At 44.2% G+C, this 21,074-nt stretch overlaps 1 protein-coding gene and 1 long non-coding RNA gene across 2 annotated transcripts in view; both read left to right on the top strand.

Moving 5' to 3' along the window:
• The first annotated feature begins 4,877 nt into the window (after positions 1-4,877).
• On the top strand, positions 4,878-11,176 carry LOC135519382 (uncharacterized). The gene is made up of 3 exons (XR_010452289.1): positions 4,878-5,072; positions 6,909-6,984; positions 11,112-11,176. It is a non-coding gene; the product is annotated as an uncharacterized LOC135519382 (long non-coding RNA).
• An 89-nt stretch (positions 11,177-11,265) lies between these two features.
• Positions 11,266-21,074, top strand: part of LOC135519381 (R3H domain-containing protein 1-like) — a 32,038-nt gene continuing 22,229 nt past the window's right edge. The window contains 12 exon segments of the mRNA XM_064944572.1: positions 11,266-11,367; positions 12,271-12,550; positions 14,127-14,162; positions 14,618-14,713; positions 16,721-16,853; positions 17,166-17,244; positions 17,481-17,540; positions 18,118-18,258; positions 18,578-18,686; positions 19,110-19,205; positions 19,289-19,371; positions 19,524-19,741. Coding sequence (XP_064800644.1) covers positions 12,314-12,550; positions 14,127-14,162; positions 14,618-14,713; positions 16,721-16,853; positions 17,166-17,244; positions 17,481-17,540; positions 18,118-18,258; positions 18,578-18,686; positions 19,110-19,205; positions 19,289-19,371; positions 19,524-19,741 — 1,288 coding nt within the window. The 5' untranslated portion in view covers positions 11,266-11,367; positions 12,271-12,313.

The raw sequence follows: 21,074 nt of genomic DNA on the forward strand, positions 1-21,074 counted from the left end.
TATTTGCCAGGGGTGTGTTGTGTAGTGCACTGGGTGGATTTTATCTTCCAGAGATATTTTGTTAACCAATCTATTCAGCTGAAGGGCTGGGAATTGCCAGATACTCACAATACGATATCACAATTCTTCGGTGCCAAAACGATGTGTTGAGATTCTATATGTATTAAGATTTGATATTACAAACATATTGCTCACTATATGTCGGCTACAGAAAGACGAGAGAGCATGAGGAAATAGTATCAAAAATATTGCGGTATGTAACTCAATTTCTTCCAATCACTGGTGAAGTATGAAATGCTGAGGGCACCAGCACCTGTGTGCCTAGATGTTTCCTTCACCACCGCACCATGCTGTGAGCGTGTGTGCCTGTTTGTGCTTAAGTATAGCTTGTGTGTGTACTTGTGTAGCCTGTTGGTGTGTATGCAAATAGCCCTGTGAGCTTGTCACAGTTCGCCCAACCAGACCTGCTCTAGCACTCAAGACCGATGACAACTATATCCCTCGCACCTCCACTTATAGTCGTCCACCCAGAGATGACAGTGAAACTTTGCAGCTCAATGGTGTGATGCTTAAAAAAACAGGCTCTTTGACCAATTTAGTTAATTATACCTTATGTCATTATTTCTCTGAAATAATTGTTTGTCCGCACAGGTTTCAGGGGTGCAGTTTTCTTCAACTACAGAGTAAAGTCTAATGGGTTGGATATACAGGAGTAGCCTCTTCTCTCAGCAGAATTTATCTTTCAAGATAATTTAAGCCATAGCCAAATTATATTTTTCCTACAGTTTAGGGAAGGTGTGTGCACTTGCAGTTTCAATCATTTCAGGAGCCATCATCAAATATGAATATTGTCAGAGACACCCAGGGACATGTTTTAATCTAGGACTCGAGCCTGCCAGGGATAATGCAACAAGGTTTCAGGGAAATGCTTGCAAAAACAAACACTTGGTTACATTTTGCTTTACTAACTTTCCCTCTCCCTCCAATTGTCTCAAACTTTCTCATCTGCTTCTTACTGAGGCATTCAAAGCGTCTGTTATTGCCAAACACCATCACTTTGGGCTCAACACCCCACGTCGTTGCAGTATAATGTCAACACATTTAATGAACACAGACTCCTGATGGTTGCTTGACAGGGATCTGTAGTATATTATTGGGGGAGGATGGAGGAAGTAAGCATTCATTCCCTGCTAGAACTGTATAATTCTGAAGGTGTGAGAATCACATTTGTTTACAGTAGAGGCAGGGTGCCGCACTCATGTGCAGTAATTGTTTATTGGATGTTTTTTTTAGGAGTCTGTGTGTTTGCCCGGGGGGGTTGTGAGGACCCCACGTAGATCAATAGCAGAGGGGTAAGAAAGGATTGTTGTTTTGGGGTAACTGTTCGGTTTTGGTACTGTAGTTAATTTTTGTTTATTTCAGAAAATACAAAGTGTTGGTATTCCTGATTCCATATAGGATCATGAGTCATATAATGCCTGATGAGAGCACAATCAGGAATACCAACACTTTGTATTTTCTGAAATGAATACACGATTACTATGTAACATCAAAACAAAGTGCATTATGTGTATGAAATCAATATGTAAAAATGGCTCAGACATTATATAGGCCTATGCCATGTTTTCTTACAAAGAGAAAAACATGTGCACCAATGTCTGTAGCAGGTTACTTCTAATTTCCCACTCCGAGGTAATGTGATGGGCTATCTCTGTAGCCCTTGAGCTCCTTCCATCTGTTGTCATTGCAACACAGGGTGCATTGGCCAGTTCATTGACAGCTTTGGCTTTAGCTTGCTTATATAGAGCTGGTACTAACCGTTTTCTCAAATGGGTTGGAGAGGGCAAAGTTAATAACGTAGCTATAGCACTTTCACGAGGTGCTGAAATCCGTTATTCTTCTCAACCACTGAGAATGGGCGCATATCCCCAGCTATTAATATAACTATCGTTCTTGTTATTTCTTTGGCCTGGTCAGAATCCCCTGCAAACGGCTGCTTGAATGCAGAGGTGTGGGAGAGGTTTTTTTTTTCTTTCCTTACCGTCTTGCTTGGCTGGTAGGAATACTCAAATAGAATTTTATTTGTGCATTTTTTTGGTCTTTCAAATTTTTTTAACCTTTTATTTAACTCGGCAAGTCAGTTAAGAACAAATTCTTATTTTCAATGATGGCCTAGGAATAGTGGGTTAACTGCCTTGTTCATGGGCAGAACAACAGATTTGTTTATCTTATCAGATTAAATCTTGCAACCTTTCGGTTACTAGTCCAATGCTAGGCTATCTGCCGCCACATGCGCCGAATACAACAGAAATGCTTACTTACAAGCCCTTAACTTCTTAGGGCTGCAATCCCGTTAACGGAATGATATGACAACAGCCAGTGAAAGTGCAGGGCGCAAATTCAAAACAGAAATCTCATAATTAAAATTCCTCAAACATACATGTATCTTATACCGTTTTAAATGTAATCTTGTTGTTAATCCCACCACAGTGTCCGATTTCAAATAGGCTTTGCAGCAAAAGCACCACAAATGATTATGTTAGGTCACCACCAAGCCACAAAAAAGCACAGCCATTTTTCCAGCCAAAGAGAGGAGTCACAAAAAGCAGAAATAGAGATAAAATTAATCACTAACCTTTGATGATCTTCATCAGATGACACTCATAGGACTTCATGTTACACAATACATGTATGTTTTGTTTGATAAAGTTCATATTTATATAAAACGATCTTGAGTTTACATTGGTGCGTTACGTTCACTAGTTCCAAAAACATCCAGTGATTTTGCATAGCCACATCGATTCAATACTCATCATACATGTAGATGATAATACAAGTTATACACATGGAATTATAGATATACCTCTCCTTAATGTAACCGCTGTGTCAGATTTAAAAAAAACTTGACGGAAAAAGTAAACCATGCAATAATCTGAGACGGCGCTCAGAAAATAAATAACATTTTCTGCCATGTCGGAGTCAACAGAAACCAGAAATCACATTATAAATATTCCATTACCTTTGATGATCTTCATCAGTATGCACTCCCAGGAATCCTAGTTCTACAGTAAATGCTTGATATGTTCGATAATGTCCATTATTTATGTCCAAGTTGCTACTTTTGTTAGCGCGTTAGGTACACATATCCAAACGCTCGTGCAGGTCCAGCCGAACGTCGGTCAAAAACTTCAAAAAGTTATATTACAGGTCGAAGAAACATTTCAAACTAAGTATAGAATCAATCTTTAGGGTGTTGTTATCATAAATCTTCAATAAAGTTCCAACCGGAGAATTCCTTTGTGTCTAGAGAAGCAATGGAACGCAGGTAGATATCATGTGGAATGCGCTTGACCAGGAAATGGCTCTCTGGCAGTAACCTGACTCATTCAGCTCTTATTCAGGCCCACAACACAGTAGAAGCCTCATTCAAGTTTCTAAAGACGGTTGACATCTAGTGGAAGCCCTAGAAAGTGCAACTTCATCCATATCCCAATGTGAATTCAATAGGGCCTGGGTTGAAAATCGACCAACCTCAGATTTCTTACTTCCTGTTTGGATTTCTTCTCAGGTTTTTGCCTGCCATATGAGTTCTGTTATACTCACATACATCATTCAAACAGTTTTAGAAACTTCAGAGTGTTTTCTATCCAATACTACAAATAATATGCATATATCAGCAACTGAGACTGAGGAGCAGGCCGTTTACTCTGGGCACCTCTGGGCACCTTTCATCCAAGCTACTCAATAATGCCCCTGCAGCCATAAGAAGTTTTAACCAACAATGCAGTTTTAAGAAAATACCCCCCCCTCCCCTATATACAGGGCGTACCGGTACAGAGTCAATGTGCGGGGGCACCGATGTTGAGGTAATTGAGGTCAATGTACACGTGGGTGATGTTGGTGTAAATGTGTCAACATGTTTGAGGTGTTGGCAGCTGCGTAGGCTATTCTCATTGAGAACTGGCAACATACCCACTCTTTCCATCGCCGTTGCAGTCTACTGTGAAGCCAAAATGTTCCCTAACTGGAGATTTAAACGTTGGAGAATCGTCCTGGTTTATCGACCCCACCACTCGCCATCGTACAGATCGTCGTACTATACTGAACAGGACTATAACCGCAATAGCCAACAATTTCAATGATTTTACTGCGTTACAGTTCATATCAGGAAATAAGTCAATTTAAATGAGTTAATTAGGCCCTAATCTTTGGATTTCACATGACTGGGCAGGGGTGCAGCCATGGGTAAGCCTGAGCATCTGTATGTTGTCCTATTTGGTTGATTAGGCCAAGCATTCCTTAATAAACAATTCTTCATCACTAATGCATAATGCATCAAATATTTTATCTTGTCGTAACTATCTCTTTAGAAACACGTTCACTAAAAGACTTGCAGAAGAGAAGGGTCAAAACCTTTATTCAAATGAGATGTTTCTCCCCCTTAATTGACTGCTACGGTCAATCAATCAAATACACCTAGACAGTAGAATTCTCTCAAGCTTTCTTTACATCGCACTACCTCTTTACGCTATTCCTCTGTAAGGCATATACTGTGGTCCAACATACCCCCACCTTTCTCACACACTCACTCCTACACAAACACCTACACACACACTCTGGTTGGGTTGTGATTTTATTGCGGGGGGGGGTGGTTGGTTATGAAGTGGGAGGGATGGGTGAGGTAGGTAAACATCCCATGGCTCCTCTCAACGTCGTGGGCTCGGGCTGTATCGCTAATAAAGAGCTCAATTTAGCCAGTGACGTGCCGCGAGCCCAGCCGAGCCACCTGAGTGGCTGAGCCCGGCTCTGACATCATACAGCCCAGTCGTTGATTTGGCTCTGTCTCCGAGGCTTCGGAGTGAGAGTCTCAACCCAACCATGGGCTCTGGCACTTAGGCAGCCCGGCACAGACAGAGCGAGATAGCGCTGCAAAGAGAGGAAGAAAGGAAGAAAGAAGGGGGCTGTCTCGGGGACAATTCTCTGAGCAGCAACTTTCACAGCCAATGCAGCCTCTGGTACTATGGAAACTAAACCCCTGACCAATGGAAATAATGGTGGCTACAATGTGGCAGGTGAGTGATATGTGCTGTGCACGCTCTGCTCGAGAGGTGCAAGTACCTACCATAACAAGGTCCAATATATGAGCACCCTGTGTAAGTGGGTCTTGTCTTTGTACATAGAGAAATAAACCTGAGACTGTTTGAGCGTGGCTGTAGTATTCAGCAATTTGCAGTGAGAGAACAGAGTTTGCCGGGGAAATGCTGCGGCTTTTCTAGAAGTTCACAAGCTTTGCGTTCGAAAAAGGAGGAATATGATTAGCTGTCTGGAGCTTTTGAGTTTTTTGCACCAAGGTTGTCTTTGGCCATAGTCCCATTAACTTCCCCTTTGAAAATATTGTTATTTGCGCTGCTGCGACGTTGTTTCTTTCTCAAAGGGCTTTTTCCCTTAGGATGGAGAGGGGGAAGGAAGCGGTGCGCTTGAACCCCTGCTGAGATCTTTTGATGTGTGCTGAATAGCACCACGACACTCGGACCCAAGCTGCTCAGTCCCTCTCTAAAACCTTACTCGCTGTGCCATGCTTGGACCAGGAGGGAAATGCATGCAACAGTAAGACAGTCTCCATCTCTCTCCTTCAATGGCGTTGTCAATTTGTGACACTGTGGCTTTTTTCACACCGGAAAAGTTGTTGAGTCTAATGGGGCGCAGAATATGCAGATCTTTTGCAACTCTGAATATTATTACATTGTCTGGTAGGAGTGCGCTTGCTATTGTTCTTCTGTAATTTTTGCAATTTTACTAGTAAGTGCTCAATCAGCTCATAAGCCATTTAGAAGTGTAGAGGTTTGCTGTTTTTGTCTTGTGCCTCTGTCAGCATTTTCATGCTCATTTCTGTGTCTCCAGGTGTGTTTGTTTCCTCAATCGTCCTCTGGCTGGCTGATGAATTGGTTATTATCCCTGTCATAGATTATTCTATAGCGTTATGAGCTTGGCTTTATTTGCTAATAGTTCACTGGTAATTGCGCCTATTCCATTTCCCCATATGATACCTTAGGGGACTGTTAGCAAATTATTTTTATGCTAAGTGTGTGCGAACTGTGTCGTAATTGGTAGAGTGGGGCCACTTGTATTTAGTTTCCCTGAATACTATGCATCTAATTTCTGTTAAATGGGGCAGTCAGAGTTCTGGTAAAGTGGGACAAGATTACGATGGGAATGGAGTCTGTCAGACCACCACTGGCAGCGCACACCTAACGGCTACTCTGAATCAGCCATTCTCATCAATTCCCCTCCAGTCTTCAACTCATTTCCTTTTATCTCTACTAATCGGATATCTGATGAAGGGGACAAGTGAAGGATTCTAATTTGATGCCTAGCCCAAATGTCGCTTGCCATCAGTGAGCTTTGGCTTCCATCACAGTCCCAGACGGCCGGAGCGAGGTGACAAGGGTCGTTTTCAGAGTCTGGCTAATGATTCAGTTCAGTCTCCTCCAGCCTCACTCTAAGAGGGGGTTGAAATTAATAACATAACGGGACCCAATGCTACTGCAAGCCACAATGCCCCAGAGATGCACTCCAGAGATGGCGTTTAACATTGCCCAGAAATCTGGCGTAATTGCATTATGATTGGGGCAAAAGGCAGGGGAATATCTGGCCCATGAAGGCAATTAAGTGGTGTAATTGCTATATGGATGTAGCCGGGGAGGGAACGTAGCCCGGCGCACTGCGTTCTAACCTCCGCAGGAAGTCCTCATTAGTGAAGAGTAGCGCTCCTTTGTGTGCTGAGTGTCGGCTGCTGCCGTCCAGCAAAAGACAGAACTGCACCAAGATTTTGATCCTTATCCATCCTTCCTTCCCTTATATGTTTCATTCATTCTTTCTCCTCTTTCTCCCCCGTTGGTAATTGAAAGGAAGCTAGAGGTAGCCTCACCTCTGACGGCAGCCCAGAAGTCACCTGGCCCATCTCTTAGGAAACTCACACAGCAGGTGAGAGATTCACCATGTCTCCTCTCTCTGCTGGATGAGATGATGGATAGTGGATATTGTGATTTGCTATTGAAGTCATTAGTGTCGCTCGATGTACTGTGAATTAGAGCTGGGACGATCAATCAAAATGTATCAATACCGACCATTTATCGAGGACATTTTTACTGATTTGATTAAGAACGATAAGTAGCCTTTACTAGAGGAATGTGAAGTTTGAAATAAAATAAGTCTGCTAAAATGGGCTATTGCTAACAGGACAATGATATACACATTTAAAGTAGTAGTTTTAAGGGTAATATAATAAAAAGTAATTGGTGCACATTAATGTTAAATGTATCGTTCAATGTATCGTTATCGTGGTAATTTCATTGCATTTATGGTGATATGGATTTTTGTCCATATTACCCCGCACTACTGGGAATTCTCCCATCTCATTTTTGATAGCCCTGGCTCGGACATAGTTATAGACTTCTTTATTCCTGCATTCAATAAAAAAAAAAACGTTTGGCCGGCAAGACTCTGCTTTTGATCACGGCTTTGTGTTTAAGCAGATGGAAATGAACAGCACCACTGGGGTCTGAGAGTTGAACCTCCCGCCTCAGGGGCATTTAAAATAAAATCTCCCCTAACTCAGAGAGCGTCATTAAAGAAAGCACCCTGGGGCTAGAGGTGGACTGTCTTTTGAGCCTTCTGAGTGTTGAAAGCACTGGAATCTTAGAGTCTGTCAATGGAACGGTGTACTTCTTGGCGCAGTTCCAAACTGAAGCCAGGGAATTACATATTTCAGATGGTGCTGTATGTAAGGGAAGGGGGCGCGGTGGGAGCAAAAAGGGGCAGTTACGGAGTTGGCATCACTATGGTATTTTTCTTTTAATTTTGTGTTTTAAATGTGTGTGTGTGTAGTTAAGGCACAGTTGTGTCGGGCTTCAGAGCCCACCCCCCCCTTCTTGCAATTTATATTCCATTCTGACGTCAGCCAACTGTCAATCATCCGTAAATATAATTGGCTATGAAAAAATAGTTCACCCAGTGCTGATGGGGATTATTAATAAGGACGCCATCCCCCTGTGTGTGGGTGGTATAAAAAAAAAATAGAAACTCTCTCCAGGTCTATGTGCTTAAAAGATAACAAAGGTTGAAAGGAAGGAATTTAATTAAAGTTTTCATCTCCCTCAGTTCTTATTTCAATATCACAAAGTATTCTAATCTTGCAGAATTATATAAATTTTCTATTTTATTCTTGACCCCAAAAAATGTTCCTTGTTGCATTGTCATAAATGCTTTCCCCACAGATAAAGGGTAAAATTATTTTTGGTGAGTCACATGCTTTCATAAGAAGGAAATATTGTTTACCTAGTTGATATTCTGGAAAATAAAATTGTATGTTCATGGTTAGTTAACACATGATTGGACTGTCACAGACAGATCAGTACATTTGTCTCTGTGGTTTATTACGGCGTCAACTTGCAGATCGACCGTAGCGGACTGCTCCCGCTTTCCTCTCCTCCTGCCCATGTTCGTGCCATGCTTCCTCACTATTTAAGTCTATAGGACACCACCCTGCATGGGTCCCAAATGGCACCCTATTCCCTATATTAGTGCACTACTTTGGACAGGCCCTGGTCAGAAGTAGTGCACTATACAGGAGTAAGGTGCCATTTGGGATGCTACCCAGCCTCTTGTTTTGTACACAGCAGGGATGAGGAAGCAGCAAACAGCTTATTTATCCAGCCTGACAAAATCAATACCTTTTCCACTGTTAGCTGTCACTCGTTGACACCAACACAGATCTCATTTGTATCTCCAACATCCATTCGCCGACTGGATGACCGATCGGAAAGGGAGAGGCACGCACACACACAAACACACGTTACAATCACTCACAAACTCGCCACTTCCAACCTTATTTGTACTCTTAGTTTTCCCTCTGCTCACTGGTCGGCCACAGTTGGTTGAGCAGCTCGATGTAAATCCTTAACCACCTAAGCATTCCTCGAGTCAACTGTGAGGAGAAGAGATGGCCGGTGCTGTCTCTGTCTGGCTCCGGCTAGCCGCTCGGATAGAACACCCTGGCCAATTTGTGTGAAATGTGGACTCAGACCCCCCCCATTGAAGAGGAAATAAGGAAAAGTAACAAAATACAAGCCCCTGGAGGAAGATCCATGAAGCTCCATGAATTGGACCTTTTGCGTCTCCAAGGGGGGGGAGAATGCCCTTTGCCTCTTTAATATTGTCCATCTGTCATCCACAAAAGCATTTGTGTGAACCAAGTTACCTTGTGAGGTGAACGAGCATCTGCCGTAGAAATGATGCACTCATAAATTCATACGAAAACACAAACCACAAGCATATGGACAGACACCGAAAATTCTACGGAACGTCTAGTCAGTGCTCCGGCTGAGACCAGAAGTCCCAGAAGAGTCATGTGACTACAAGGCTCAACATCCAGGGTCAAGAAAGACCTGCTTCTTAGATGTTCCACTGCACGCACCACAAACTTGTTTAATGGAGGTTGATCCTCATGGGGCCTCAGTCAGGCAGCACTGGTCCTCCCACTAGAAGAGACGGCACTGTACTCTCCTCTCTACCACCAGCCCTCCACCACCAGCCAACCCCTTCTCTCAGCCCGGGGGAGCCTCCATCTGTGACCACTCCAGAGCGGGGGCGTGGGAGGGAAAAGGTTGGCCAGGCATGGGCGTCCTTGCTCTCCTGACGCTGGATGTGCTGCGGAAAAAACGGGAGGTTTGGGGTGGTGAACTACTGAGCTCTCATGAATTCCAGAACTGCTCTTGTCTGGTCGAATTAAAAACATAATTGTCCTTGAGTGTGAGTCCACTTAGAGAAGAGGTGGGAAAATATGCAGAGTGTCTCGTTCAGCCCCTCGCCGACGTCTGGTCCCTGTGACCCTCCCCCCCCCACAGCGCAGCTTGCGTAGTTGAGATGTGGAGGGCTTATGGCAGGCTGTCACTCCCAAAAAGCACAGGGCAGGCAGCCCAGACAGCAGGAGGCCTGGGGAAAGAGACTGAGCAGAGGGACTTGTGACAGACACCACACACCCTGTTGACAGACAGGAGGCTGCCGCACACCGACAGACGGGTGTGTGTGTGTGTTGACAAGCATTTGTGTGACCGTAAGTGTGTGTGTGAGACACTAAAAGCCAACCAGACACGCGCACACACCTGTCCTCTCTACTGACAGCCCCCCACCAGCCCTGGGCTACAGATCTCATGAATCCCAATCAGGCGAGGCCATCGGAGGATTAAATAATGCAGCAGCCCCTGCTTCAGCTCTGCGCCACCTCCATTAGCCTGATAAATGTGCTACGTTGTCAGTCAGGTACACAGCAAGTGTTTGCTTAGCTGTACCCTGCCATTCTCAAGTCAACACGTCCCAATGATCTCAGGCCTCTATTTGGACTGGTATTTCCACTGCTGAATTCTGCTAAAAATGTAAATTGAGAAGCACCAACACAGTCATCCTGGCCAGTGTAGAGCAGATCAGATAACTGTTCAGTAAACTGGACTGAAGAGAGAGACTAGATTTAGGATGAACTAGCTACCATGACGCCATGCTTCTTTGTGCCCATGGCAACCTCTACGAGGTGACACAGTGCCCGGTTACCTGGGGCTCCGTAGGGCTAAGAGGTGAGTTGGAGCCATTGTTAACTGGATTATGGAGCGAGCTGGAAATCCACTTGACCTCCTGGCCAACCCCTCTGACTGGGACTTCCTCCACACAGCTTCTTAACCCAGAAGAGAGCAGAGTTTAGCGGGGTTAGAGCGTGGCGGAGCACTGAGGAAGCTGAGAGATGGAAACGTTAGCTCTCTGTGACAGCCTCCTGCACTGCAGTTTGGCCTCCAACCACAGGAGAGTAAAGAATCAGAGAAGCAACAAATCCACGTCTTCTCAGCTAGACAGTGGCCGTTCGGTCAGCCAAATAGAGTTGATTTAACATGATTGTTTTAGTATCACTCCTACTCTAAGTGTGTATGCAACTGATAACTTCAACACCCTGTTCTACAAATATGTTAAAGATGAGTTTACATTTAAATACATAAATCACCAGTGAACACACATACTAACAAACCATTCTCTCTCTTCCTCCCTCCACCTGTCTCTCTCCCCAGGTCACTGAGGGGCATGAGAGCCTTGTCGGAGGCCAGCGCTGTTGCTTGCCGGACCCAGTGCTGGTGACGGGGACATGGGCCTCTTCCTCAGGGCTTCCAGCACGACCCAGCTCCACACAAGCCAGAGCCTCAGCCACCAACTGGTCCAGCACCACCCAGACACCAACGGCAGCAGCACGCAGAGGGACCCAGCCTCAGTGGGTCTCGCCCTTCTCTTCGGCGCTACCACTGACCTGCAGGCCAAGCACCGCAGCCGGTAAATACACACACACACACACACACACACACACACACACACACACACACACACACACACACACACACACACACAATCAGACATCACAGACATTACAGCCTCTGCAGTAATAGTCACAGCCCATGTCTCAGGACAAAGCATTAAAAGGGCAGTCCATTTCAGACAAGAGATGGCAGACTGGATAGGCAGGGTAGAGCGGGCGTGACAGCCAGAGAGACTGGGTGGGAGAGAATAGGATGCCAGTGTGGTGACAGGTTGCCAGATAGGAGATAACGCAGGGAGATTGCTTCTCCCGTTTTCACGATAAGGAAGATCGGGATCCCTGGAGGCCTCAGTGCTGCTTGCTACAGCGTCTACAGGCCCGCATATGGGAGTGTCACCACCACCGTGTCTTTTCTCCCTGCGAGGCAGGCAGCCTGGCAGGCAGAGCAGTCACAGCTCGCTGCACCATCTGGCCATGCTGACGTCCGCCCTGGCACCAGACACGCACTGTCAGGCAGGACCACGGTGTGAGTAGAGGAGCGTCACACACACAGGAGTAGAGCACATCTCACCCTCTAAAGTGTTAATGGAAGCGCTTCAGAAGCCACTGATTCTCATTAGCACCCTTGAGCTGGCTGGGCTCTCCTGAGGGCCAGGTGCTGCTCACACTCTCAGGGACACGGTTTTCATCAATTTAGATCGAGGGAGGGGTGTAGGGAAAGGGGGAGAGGTTAAGAGTTTAAAATTATGCACTATTACACAGTTGGCTATAATATTGGGTGATTTGTCATTGAGGAAACTTCATTGATCTGTTAGTACAAATAGCTGCTGCTGAAACATTAGCCTCGGGGAGGACAGGCAGTGGCTGAGGCTGACCGAAGCAACCGTGTCGTGTGTTGTCCATCTCTTTCTGCTCTCTAGGTCTCGAGCTCTTGGTAGACGAAGCTCCAAGTAGTCTTCTCTAATGAGGATGTCTGATACTGTCACTGTAAAGGAGACTAGCGCCACTATGAGAGGTGTGGAGACGGAGGAGAGCCACCATGCCAGTGCCACACCGACACCAGCGGGGGGAGAAGAACCAAGCCCGACCAAGACAAACGGCAGGGAGCAGGCAGAGACCCCGCCACAGGCCAAAGCTCAAACCCAGCTCCAACCCAAGATTCAACCAGAGAGCTGCTGCCAAGACGAGAACGAAACTCAGGTAAATCTCATCACAGAGCAGGGTTGTATCTTACCACCTGGGCCCCACACCGTCCCGTACCAGTCAGCCTTTTTTTTTTTTTTTTTTTTTTTTTTACCAATGCCTGCAACCCCCCCTCCCCACAAAATCAACCATCCCTACCCACACAATTTCCGTATCAAAGTTTGGCATGTCCGTTGACGGGGTTGGGTTATGTACTAGAGGACTACACTAAAGGTATATGCAGCGAGAAATGGTAGGGGACTAGTGAGACAGACGTGTGAGGGTTGGGGGTATCGGTGGGCTTTGTAATGGTTAGCAGAGCGGGGAGAAATAATTGCTTTCTGATACAGCACAGGCTCAGGGGCCCTGGGGAGTCCCTGGCAAAGCACAACCAATCAATTGTCAGATAATTGAGTTGTGAGAACCCGCAGAAGCGGTGTACCGCAAAACCACTACTCAGTTATCATACGCTTGAAGGTTAACCTTGTGGAGGTTTTATATGGCAGGCGGCCTATATCGTTTTTTCTCTCCCATCCTCTGACAGGTAGTGCGTGAAAGATTTGAACAGCTAGGCTAGTCTCCTTTCATGCTGTAACATTTCCCTCATCCTATCCCCCTTTCTGAAAAGCCTTGACCCTTTTCATATCTCAGCACCACCAGTCTTCTCTCAACCTGGCTCCATGTGTATAGGTGGTTATATATAGTATTACAGCAGTCAGAGGAGAGCTGCGTTTGAAATGGCACCCTATTTACTATATAGTGCACTATTTTCAATTAGGGCCTATAGGGCTCTGGTCAAAAGTAGTGCACTTTATATGGAAAAGATTGCCACTTCAGTTGTATCTTAGCCTGGCTGCCCCCCCTTGTAAAGGTGGTTGTATAGTACTAAAGGCAGTTGAGATAAGGGGGGGGGGCATATACCTGTAAGGGAATGGAAAGGCCAGGAGCCATGCAGTCAGTCTGCTGAGGAGATCCATGCAAGAGCGGAAAAGCAGATAATCTCGATCTCAAATCCCAGTTTATCCACAAACTTCTCCTGTATCACCCCTAGGGGGATGAGGAGGCGGAACAAATGCCTTTACTGCCATCTGTCTCCTCCACTTTGCAGATCGAGGCGCCTCACTGCACACAAGGTGCTGTTTTAGATGTGTGTGCAGGAGAGAACAGTTATTTTACAATTCCCCGTGGCCGTTCTTCCAAGTCTAGAATTCAGAGTAGCATGGAGGGCAAGGAACTCTTTCTTTCCAAATCCTCTACTACAGTGAATTATTTGGACTTGGGTATAATTTAGCCTGATGCATTAGGGCAAACAAATTAAAATGTTATTGTGCATCAACCATTAATAAATAAGGGTTAGAATCTGTTGGATATTTAGGCAAAAGAAAAGGTTGCATCTTAATATTTCTTCATTACAAAAACATTTAAATGGATCTGTTTTTGTAGAGATGGACTAAATGGTTTCAAGAGCAGATTCCCATCTTTACTATGTAATTGTCCTCAGTAATTTTGTTATTAAGGGGACTCATCCCAGGGCTTACAGACAATGAGACCCTTGTCTCATGTGATCCATTTTGTCTCATTGCCTACTGTACAGCGGCAAACACCGGGACAGGTGGGAAAAAGGCCCAAGGTACAGTGGCAAGAGGCATGTCTGTAACAGTGTTTGCTTGATGAACCCCACCATCTAATAGCTGACAATGAGTTGTTTTTTCCTTTTAATTTACACTGCCTGCACCCCCCATTTTGTGTAGTATATATTTTTTAGCTTTTTTTAAGCTTGTGATTTTCAGTTATTCAAGTGTAAATTCTAATGCATCAGAATCATGACGAGTGATCTAACTAGTGACCAGTTAATGGTCAATCTAACCTAGGTGACCGTGTGCATGGTGTCTTGAGCTTGGGTTGCCATGCCAGTGTGTGCTTCTTTTTAAATTTTCCTTCTGATATTTTCCTTCTGATTTTCCTTCTGATATATAAATTTCCCTCCCTCCATGCGCTTGGTTTGTGGTGTTTTTTCAAACTCTGCCTGCACCGTATTTGTCCCATCCTGACTCTTCTTAACCCTCACCACTCTCCAATCCCCAGTCTAACTCAAAGTTAAAGTTAGTTCGGAGCCTGGCTGTTTGCGAAGAGTCCTCTCCTCCTCCCCCTATTACCACTGATCTGCCTCGAGAACACAAGGTAAACCGCAAATCCCCCACACCCCTCAAATGACAATTCACTGCCCCTCCCCAAACCATCAGCTGGTGTCAAACCATCATTTCATTGCATATTTAAACCCCAGTGCATCTCTTTTAATAGTGAAATGTCAAGAAAGAGGTTCACAAGAAATTCCTGTAGTTTCCACACCTCACCAACTGTTCCCCTCTTTGGTTATCTTCAGCTTCCAGAACAACATTTTCCCCGCAACAAAAGCTTCAGAAAGGAATTTGTTTGAATAACACAACGTTTCCAATTGCTTGAAAGGATTTGTGACTATTGAAGCACCTACCTTGTTTCAGGTCACTCACCACATGATTCATATTTAGCTTTACATGCTGACCAGACCGGACACATGGCGTGCGCAAGCGTCGCAAAATAAATGTAGAAATCAATGTTTTTCAATTATTGCACCCACACTGCTCGCGTGCGCCAACGAGCGTCTGCGTTGCCAAGAGCTACAATAGAACTCCTTTCTATTTCTGACGCAGATCGTGCTGCAAGTCCTGCCTCTCCCATTTCCTCATTGGTTTATAGAAGCAGGTACCCACATGCCATCTCCTCATTGGTTATACCCACGTGGGTGATTGAAAGACTAAATGTTTTGCCGGTTTTCGTGGTAATACTATGAAAGTGTAGATGCCAATCACGATTTAAGTTCAAAGATGAAAAACCTGGAAGGAGGAGATGACTAGAAACGATTCAGTTGGCCGTTTTATGTGTGGATTAATTGTCGGAGTAGAGGACCTTGTACATTTCAGGTAAAATAACAACTCAATGTTTATATCCCAGGACAAATTAGCTAGCAACAGCAAGCTAGCTAAATAGGACAAATTAGCTAGCAAGTGCAAGCTAACTAGCTAAATTGCCATACATGTTTAATACTTTTGGACCTGTTCCCAAATTAATGTCATTGGTTCAGAGTTTGTTTTGATATTTTAACCTGCGTGTCGTGATCGCGTTTGGTGTAGGGGGACAAAATACATTTATGCACGATAGCGCACGATGGCGCACGTGCGCAGCTGGTTTGGGTTCCGTGTTAGCTGTGGTCTAGATTCTCACATTTTTTTGTTCAACATGAAATCAATTTTTTTTTTTAAGATCCAAAAGGTCATACTAGAATTAGCCTATTAAAATAATTTGTTTTAATCTGACAGCAGGGGTTAAAATCTGTTGAATTATTTGAATGCAAGCTTCTGTAGAACACGTTTGTTTTAATAGGTTTTAGGCCAACTTTCTTTCATTCCACCCATTCCATAGTAGAAATAGTGTCTCGTTTAACTGGTTTACTGTATAAAAACCCTAAATCAGGAGCAGTATGGAAACTCCCTGACTGTGTGAGTGAATTAAACAAATGCTTGTCAAATTATCTCCCACCTCATGAAAGAATACCCTTGGCAGGGTGTCACGAAGACTCATTTAGTCAGATTTATGCCCTTGAACTGGTGTGCGATTGAGATTTCCTTTCCCAGGAGTTTTCCCCCCACTCTATTCACTATCCTTCGCTCTCTAGCTTTCACTCAGTCTGTGCAGCATCAAAGCGTTGTTAGCAAGCTGCAACTCCCCTAGGCTAGTACTTTTTACAGGGGTGGTGCAATGTTTTTTTTCTTCCAATGTAAACATAGCAGATTTCCCCATTTAAAAAAAAACCTTGTCTGCCTCGTTGTGTGCTTGTTTTACTTCTACTTTTGTATTGACCAAAAGATTAAATGAAAGCCTTTCTGGGTGCTTCAGATTCTTAATCAGAGAAAGAGTAGACTGGGCTACTCTGTAGGGTGTGAATGCTCAAGATCATAGCATTAAACTGATAACCCTTAGTACACATGGGCTTTCCTACCATGCCACCCCACTAGCTACATAATCTGTACATTTGGAAAGTTGGTGGGGTCGTCATCATTATCCTGATGGATAGCTCCTTAAGTAAGATAAATCACCTTATCCCATTTGTTTCATTATAAAAGGTGACTCCAACAGTCTTTTATTTTGCAGGATGAAGTTGAGATCCAGGTATCCCAGTCATTTGACAAAGAGGAGGTGCCACCCATCAAGGATGAGGAGGACAAAGGTGTGGAGAAGCTGCTAGAGAAGACTGAGAGGATGCCCAGGAAGATGCTGTCCAGAGGTAGATATTGTCTGCGTCCCCTATGGGCCCTGGTCCAAAGAAGTGCACTAAATACAAAATAGGTTTCCATTTGGGACACAGCCATCCGGTGTGGGTAAGCACCGGCTATTGTCTGGAATCAGAGGTTTCTCGGAGGTTGTAAAGTTGATTTAAGATAAACCACAACAATGGATGGTCTTATGTCCTACAAGTTTAGCTTACTTAAAAAAAAAATCTTTCTTGCTCATTAATGCTCTAACTTTTGCGAAGTTTCTGCGAAATGAGGAGACACAATAGAAAAGTTTTTCTTTAATGCCTAATTTTCCCCTCCAGATTCCAGTCAGGAGTACACAGATTCTACCGGGATCGATATCCATGAATTCTTAGTAAACACATTGAAAAACAACCCCAGGTGTGTACCCATGCCAGTCATTTGAAAATATTTTGTCTGTTCCCACAAGCCCAGCTGTTGTTCTCTTTCACTGGTGAATAAGCAAAGACTCATTCTCTAAAAGGTTTGAACACTTGGCATCTTCATCAGTCATCAGTTACAGTTTTTTTCATACCCTGAGGTAATGAGATGGATGCTCAAATGACTAAACACACTCCAAACTAATTATCTCCATGTTCAATCCATTATATTCACAGGGACAGAATGATGCTGCTGAAGTTGGAACAGGACATTCTCGACTTTATCAGTAATAACGAGTGAGTAGCTCAGCTGAGTCAAGTTTTTTTGGGTGCATTTCAACTGAATTTCCGAGTCTCCTGTGTCTCGATTTGTTGAGGATTTGGGGGGGGGGTTCATTTAAACAGAATAAGCTGTTTCTGTTCATTTATTAAGCCTCATGCATAATTTTGTGTGATGTCTCTCTCTGCCTGGGGAGAACTAATGAGATTTCACTCCAGGCTATGTTGGACCGTTTTGCACAGAACGACTGTTCCTAATTGTCCTGTAGTCCCTCTTTGAATTATTGATTTGGTCCCCTGTACTCGCCCCCCATCCTCTTCTCCCTGTCCTCTCCTCCATGCTCCTTTCTCCCTGTCCTCTCCTTCATGCTCCTCTCTCCCTGTCCTCTCCTCCATCCTCCTCTCTCTCTGTCCTCTCTCCCTGTCCTCTCCCACTCTCATCCCATCCTCTCCCACCTCCCCATGTCCTCTCCTCCATCCTCCTCTCTCCCTGTCCTCTCCCACTCTTTTCCCATCCTCTCCCACCTCCTGTCCTCTCCCTCTGTCCTCTATCCCTCTCCTCCCTGTCCTGTCCTCTCCTCATCCGCCTCCTCAGAAGCCAGAAGAGAAAGTTCCCTCCAATGACCTCCTACCACAGAATGCTGCTGCACCGCGTCGCCGCCTACTTCGGCCTAGACCACAACGTCGACCAAACCGGGAAATCTGTAATCATCAACAAAACTAGCAATACAAGAATGTGAGTAATCTCTCTCGTCCCTCTCTGCCACAACCAATAATTTAAATGTTCATCCCTACTCTTAATTCAAATGGCTAAGCCTGCAGAAATGTTCTGCCAAGGCAAAAGAGATTTTCCTTTGCAGCCCTCGAAATGAGTTTTTGGGGAAACGTAATTATCTGCGTTTTCAATATTGGGTGATGAAAGTTGGGAGGAGAGCAACAGCGTTTGAGGCGGAAGGGAGATGGTGTAAACATCTCAGGTTTCTTGGAACGAATTAGTACTACAGCTCAAGTTTCCACATTTTTTTTCTCTCCCCCCCATATCTCTCTCTCTGTAGACCTGATCAAAAGTTTTCAGAACACATCAAAGACGACAAAACTGACGACTTCCAAAAGCGCTACATTCTCAAAAGGGACAACTCCGGCTCAGACAAAGATGACAACATGGTAAGATAGTCATTTGATGTGAGGCTCCCCAATACTAGACCTCATTATGATCAATTAGCTTCCAAGAAAGAAAGTTAAAATGTGAAAATAAATTATTCACTTTTCTCCATGAAAGCCAGTTAAGTTTTAAAAAGACAACACCCTATTTTGAAAAGTGTATTTCCTTGATGCGCCAAGCGTAGTCAATGGCCAAATGGTATTAATGGTGTCTTCACTACTAGCACAGCTCAGAATGTTTTTCCTCCAGACACAAAGTAAAAGCAGTAGTCAATGGACAAATGGTATTAATGGTGGTTTGTTCAGTGTTTCCTAGAGTATATTCCCTTAGCCTTTTGTTACTGTTAACTAACAAACCATTGCTAAAGGAGACAGTGGATGTATGTGTCAGATGTTAGTGCTAAAGCATTGTGTTGACGTGTCTAGATGCGGATGCGGCTGAAGGACGACCGGAGGAGTAAGTCTATAGAGGAACGAGAGGAGGAGTACCAGAGGGCCAGAGACAGGATATTTGCTCAAGATGTAAGAACCATCCCATAGAATTCCCGTAATATATAGTTTGAGTCAGTAAATACAAGTAGCGAACAGAGCTTATTTTATTCCAGGGTCCAGATGGCTTGGCTCTTGAAAAAAGGAAACAGGAGGATGATGCTTGTAACAGTACACAGCAAAGGCGGCAAATGTTTAGGTAATTATCTCTCACCGTAACATAGCCATGACAAATTCACCAATCTCTTACTCTCTGCTTAGGAAATGGCTATGCGATTAATTAGTTTATATCTGTTATAATAGCTAATAAATGTATAATCCCATAATGGTTTAAAATGGCTCCTTTCTCAGGTTAAAAGATGGCCGCCCGGCCAACAGTCGCCAGAGCAGCTCTGAGAACGAACCCAAGTACTCTGACCCTCGGCCGTGGAGCAGCACAGACTCTGACAGCTCCAACCGTAACCTGAGGCCAGCCATGACTAAGGCCAGCAGCTTCAGCGGGATCTCTGTCCTCATCAGGGGAGACAGCTCGAGCAGCAGCAAGAGCATGGGTCGCCTCTCTAAGACTGGTAAATAAATAACCACTACTTCCACTATCAACGAGCCTGGTTAAACCAGAATGAATGCCACCCTCCATAGTGAGTGCAGTGTTCAGTCTGGTTTAACCAAACTAACCACCAACCACAGTTCACTTCACTCTAAATCTCCACCTTTATATTGACCAATCAGCAGTGCAGCACCTGTCAAAACGGCCTGTCCATTTAGAGGAGGGACCAATCAGACAAGCCATGTGACATGACAACGGCAGATTCTAGAATAATGCCCATCATTCTATCAAAGGGTTTGAATGCTTTTAGTCTTTAAAGAGACAAATTCCCTATGACGACTCCTGCCAGGTGAAATGGGTGCTTCACTGTGTGGTCTTGTGCTGTAGGTGTATTCACAAACAGATGTCGGCCGATGAGGAAAACCGAACCATGCACATTTCATCTCCTGTCTCCTTGCGTTGATATAGGATGCTTTTTGTGTGTCGCCCCCCCCCCCCCATTTGATTTGATCAAGATATTGACGGAGCACTTTTCTATTAGGCAACATTGATGCAGGTCTTAGTGCATTGTCACACCTTGCTGGCACTTAACATACCACTCACACATTGACAGTGTGTACATTTTTGACAGTGTGCTTTCTAATGCGTGCCTTTCCAGCATACTTTCTCCTCTTATTACATTTGCCGCTCCTCCTCTCTCATTTTATTACAATCATTTGGTATCTGGAGTGGGAATTCATTGGTTATTACGTTCACAAAAAGAAGAGCCCCATCTCAAACATACAATGGTCAGTTTAATAGGGGAAGTAGCTAGCCAATTCAACAAAGCATTATTTTAGCATTTATGCATTTTCTCTTTCTTTGAACCATAGTTCTACAAATGTATGCTATCAGTGGTTTGCCATTCTTTTAGAATTGTAGTAGAATGTCTTAGTCAATCATGTTTTATTTTGTTTATCTGACAGTGATTAGATTACAGACTTAATGATCTAATTATGTACAGTTCAAGAATCTATTAGTTTCATTAAGTGTTGTGTTGTGTTCTGCCCACCATGGACATGGTGGTGGTGCTTGGACACACAAAGTGAATAGCTATATGAAGACGTTAATCAAGAAATTAATTAAATTGTCATTTAGAGCTGCTGACGATATCATCATCCTCTTTCTATTTTATGACCGCATCAGTCCCACAGGTAATTAGAATAGATCATTGGTTGTGTAGGTTTGGAATTTCAAAACTGACCTTTCAAAGTAGTGCATTTCTTAATGAAAAACATTAGATTTCTACTTTGGTCAACTAAAGGTTTTTATGGCAATGGTCTCAACCATTGATGCATTATACAGTTAAAGGTGAT

This window comes from Oncorhynchus masou, chromosome 29 (genome assembly GCF_036934945.1).
Source record: "Oncorhynchus masou masou isolate Uvic2021 chromosome 29, UVic_Omas_1.1, whole genome shotgun sequence".
In the NCBI taxonomy this organism is placed as follows: Eukaryota; Metazoa; Chordata; class Actinopteri; order Salmoniformes; family Salmonidae; genus Oncorhynchus; species Oncorhynchus masou.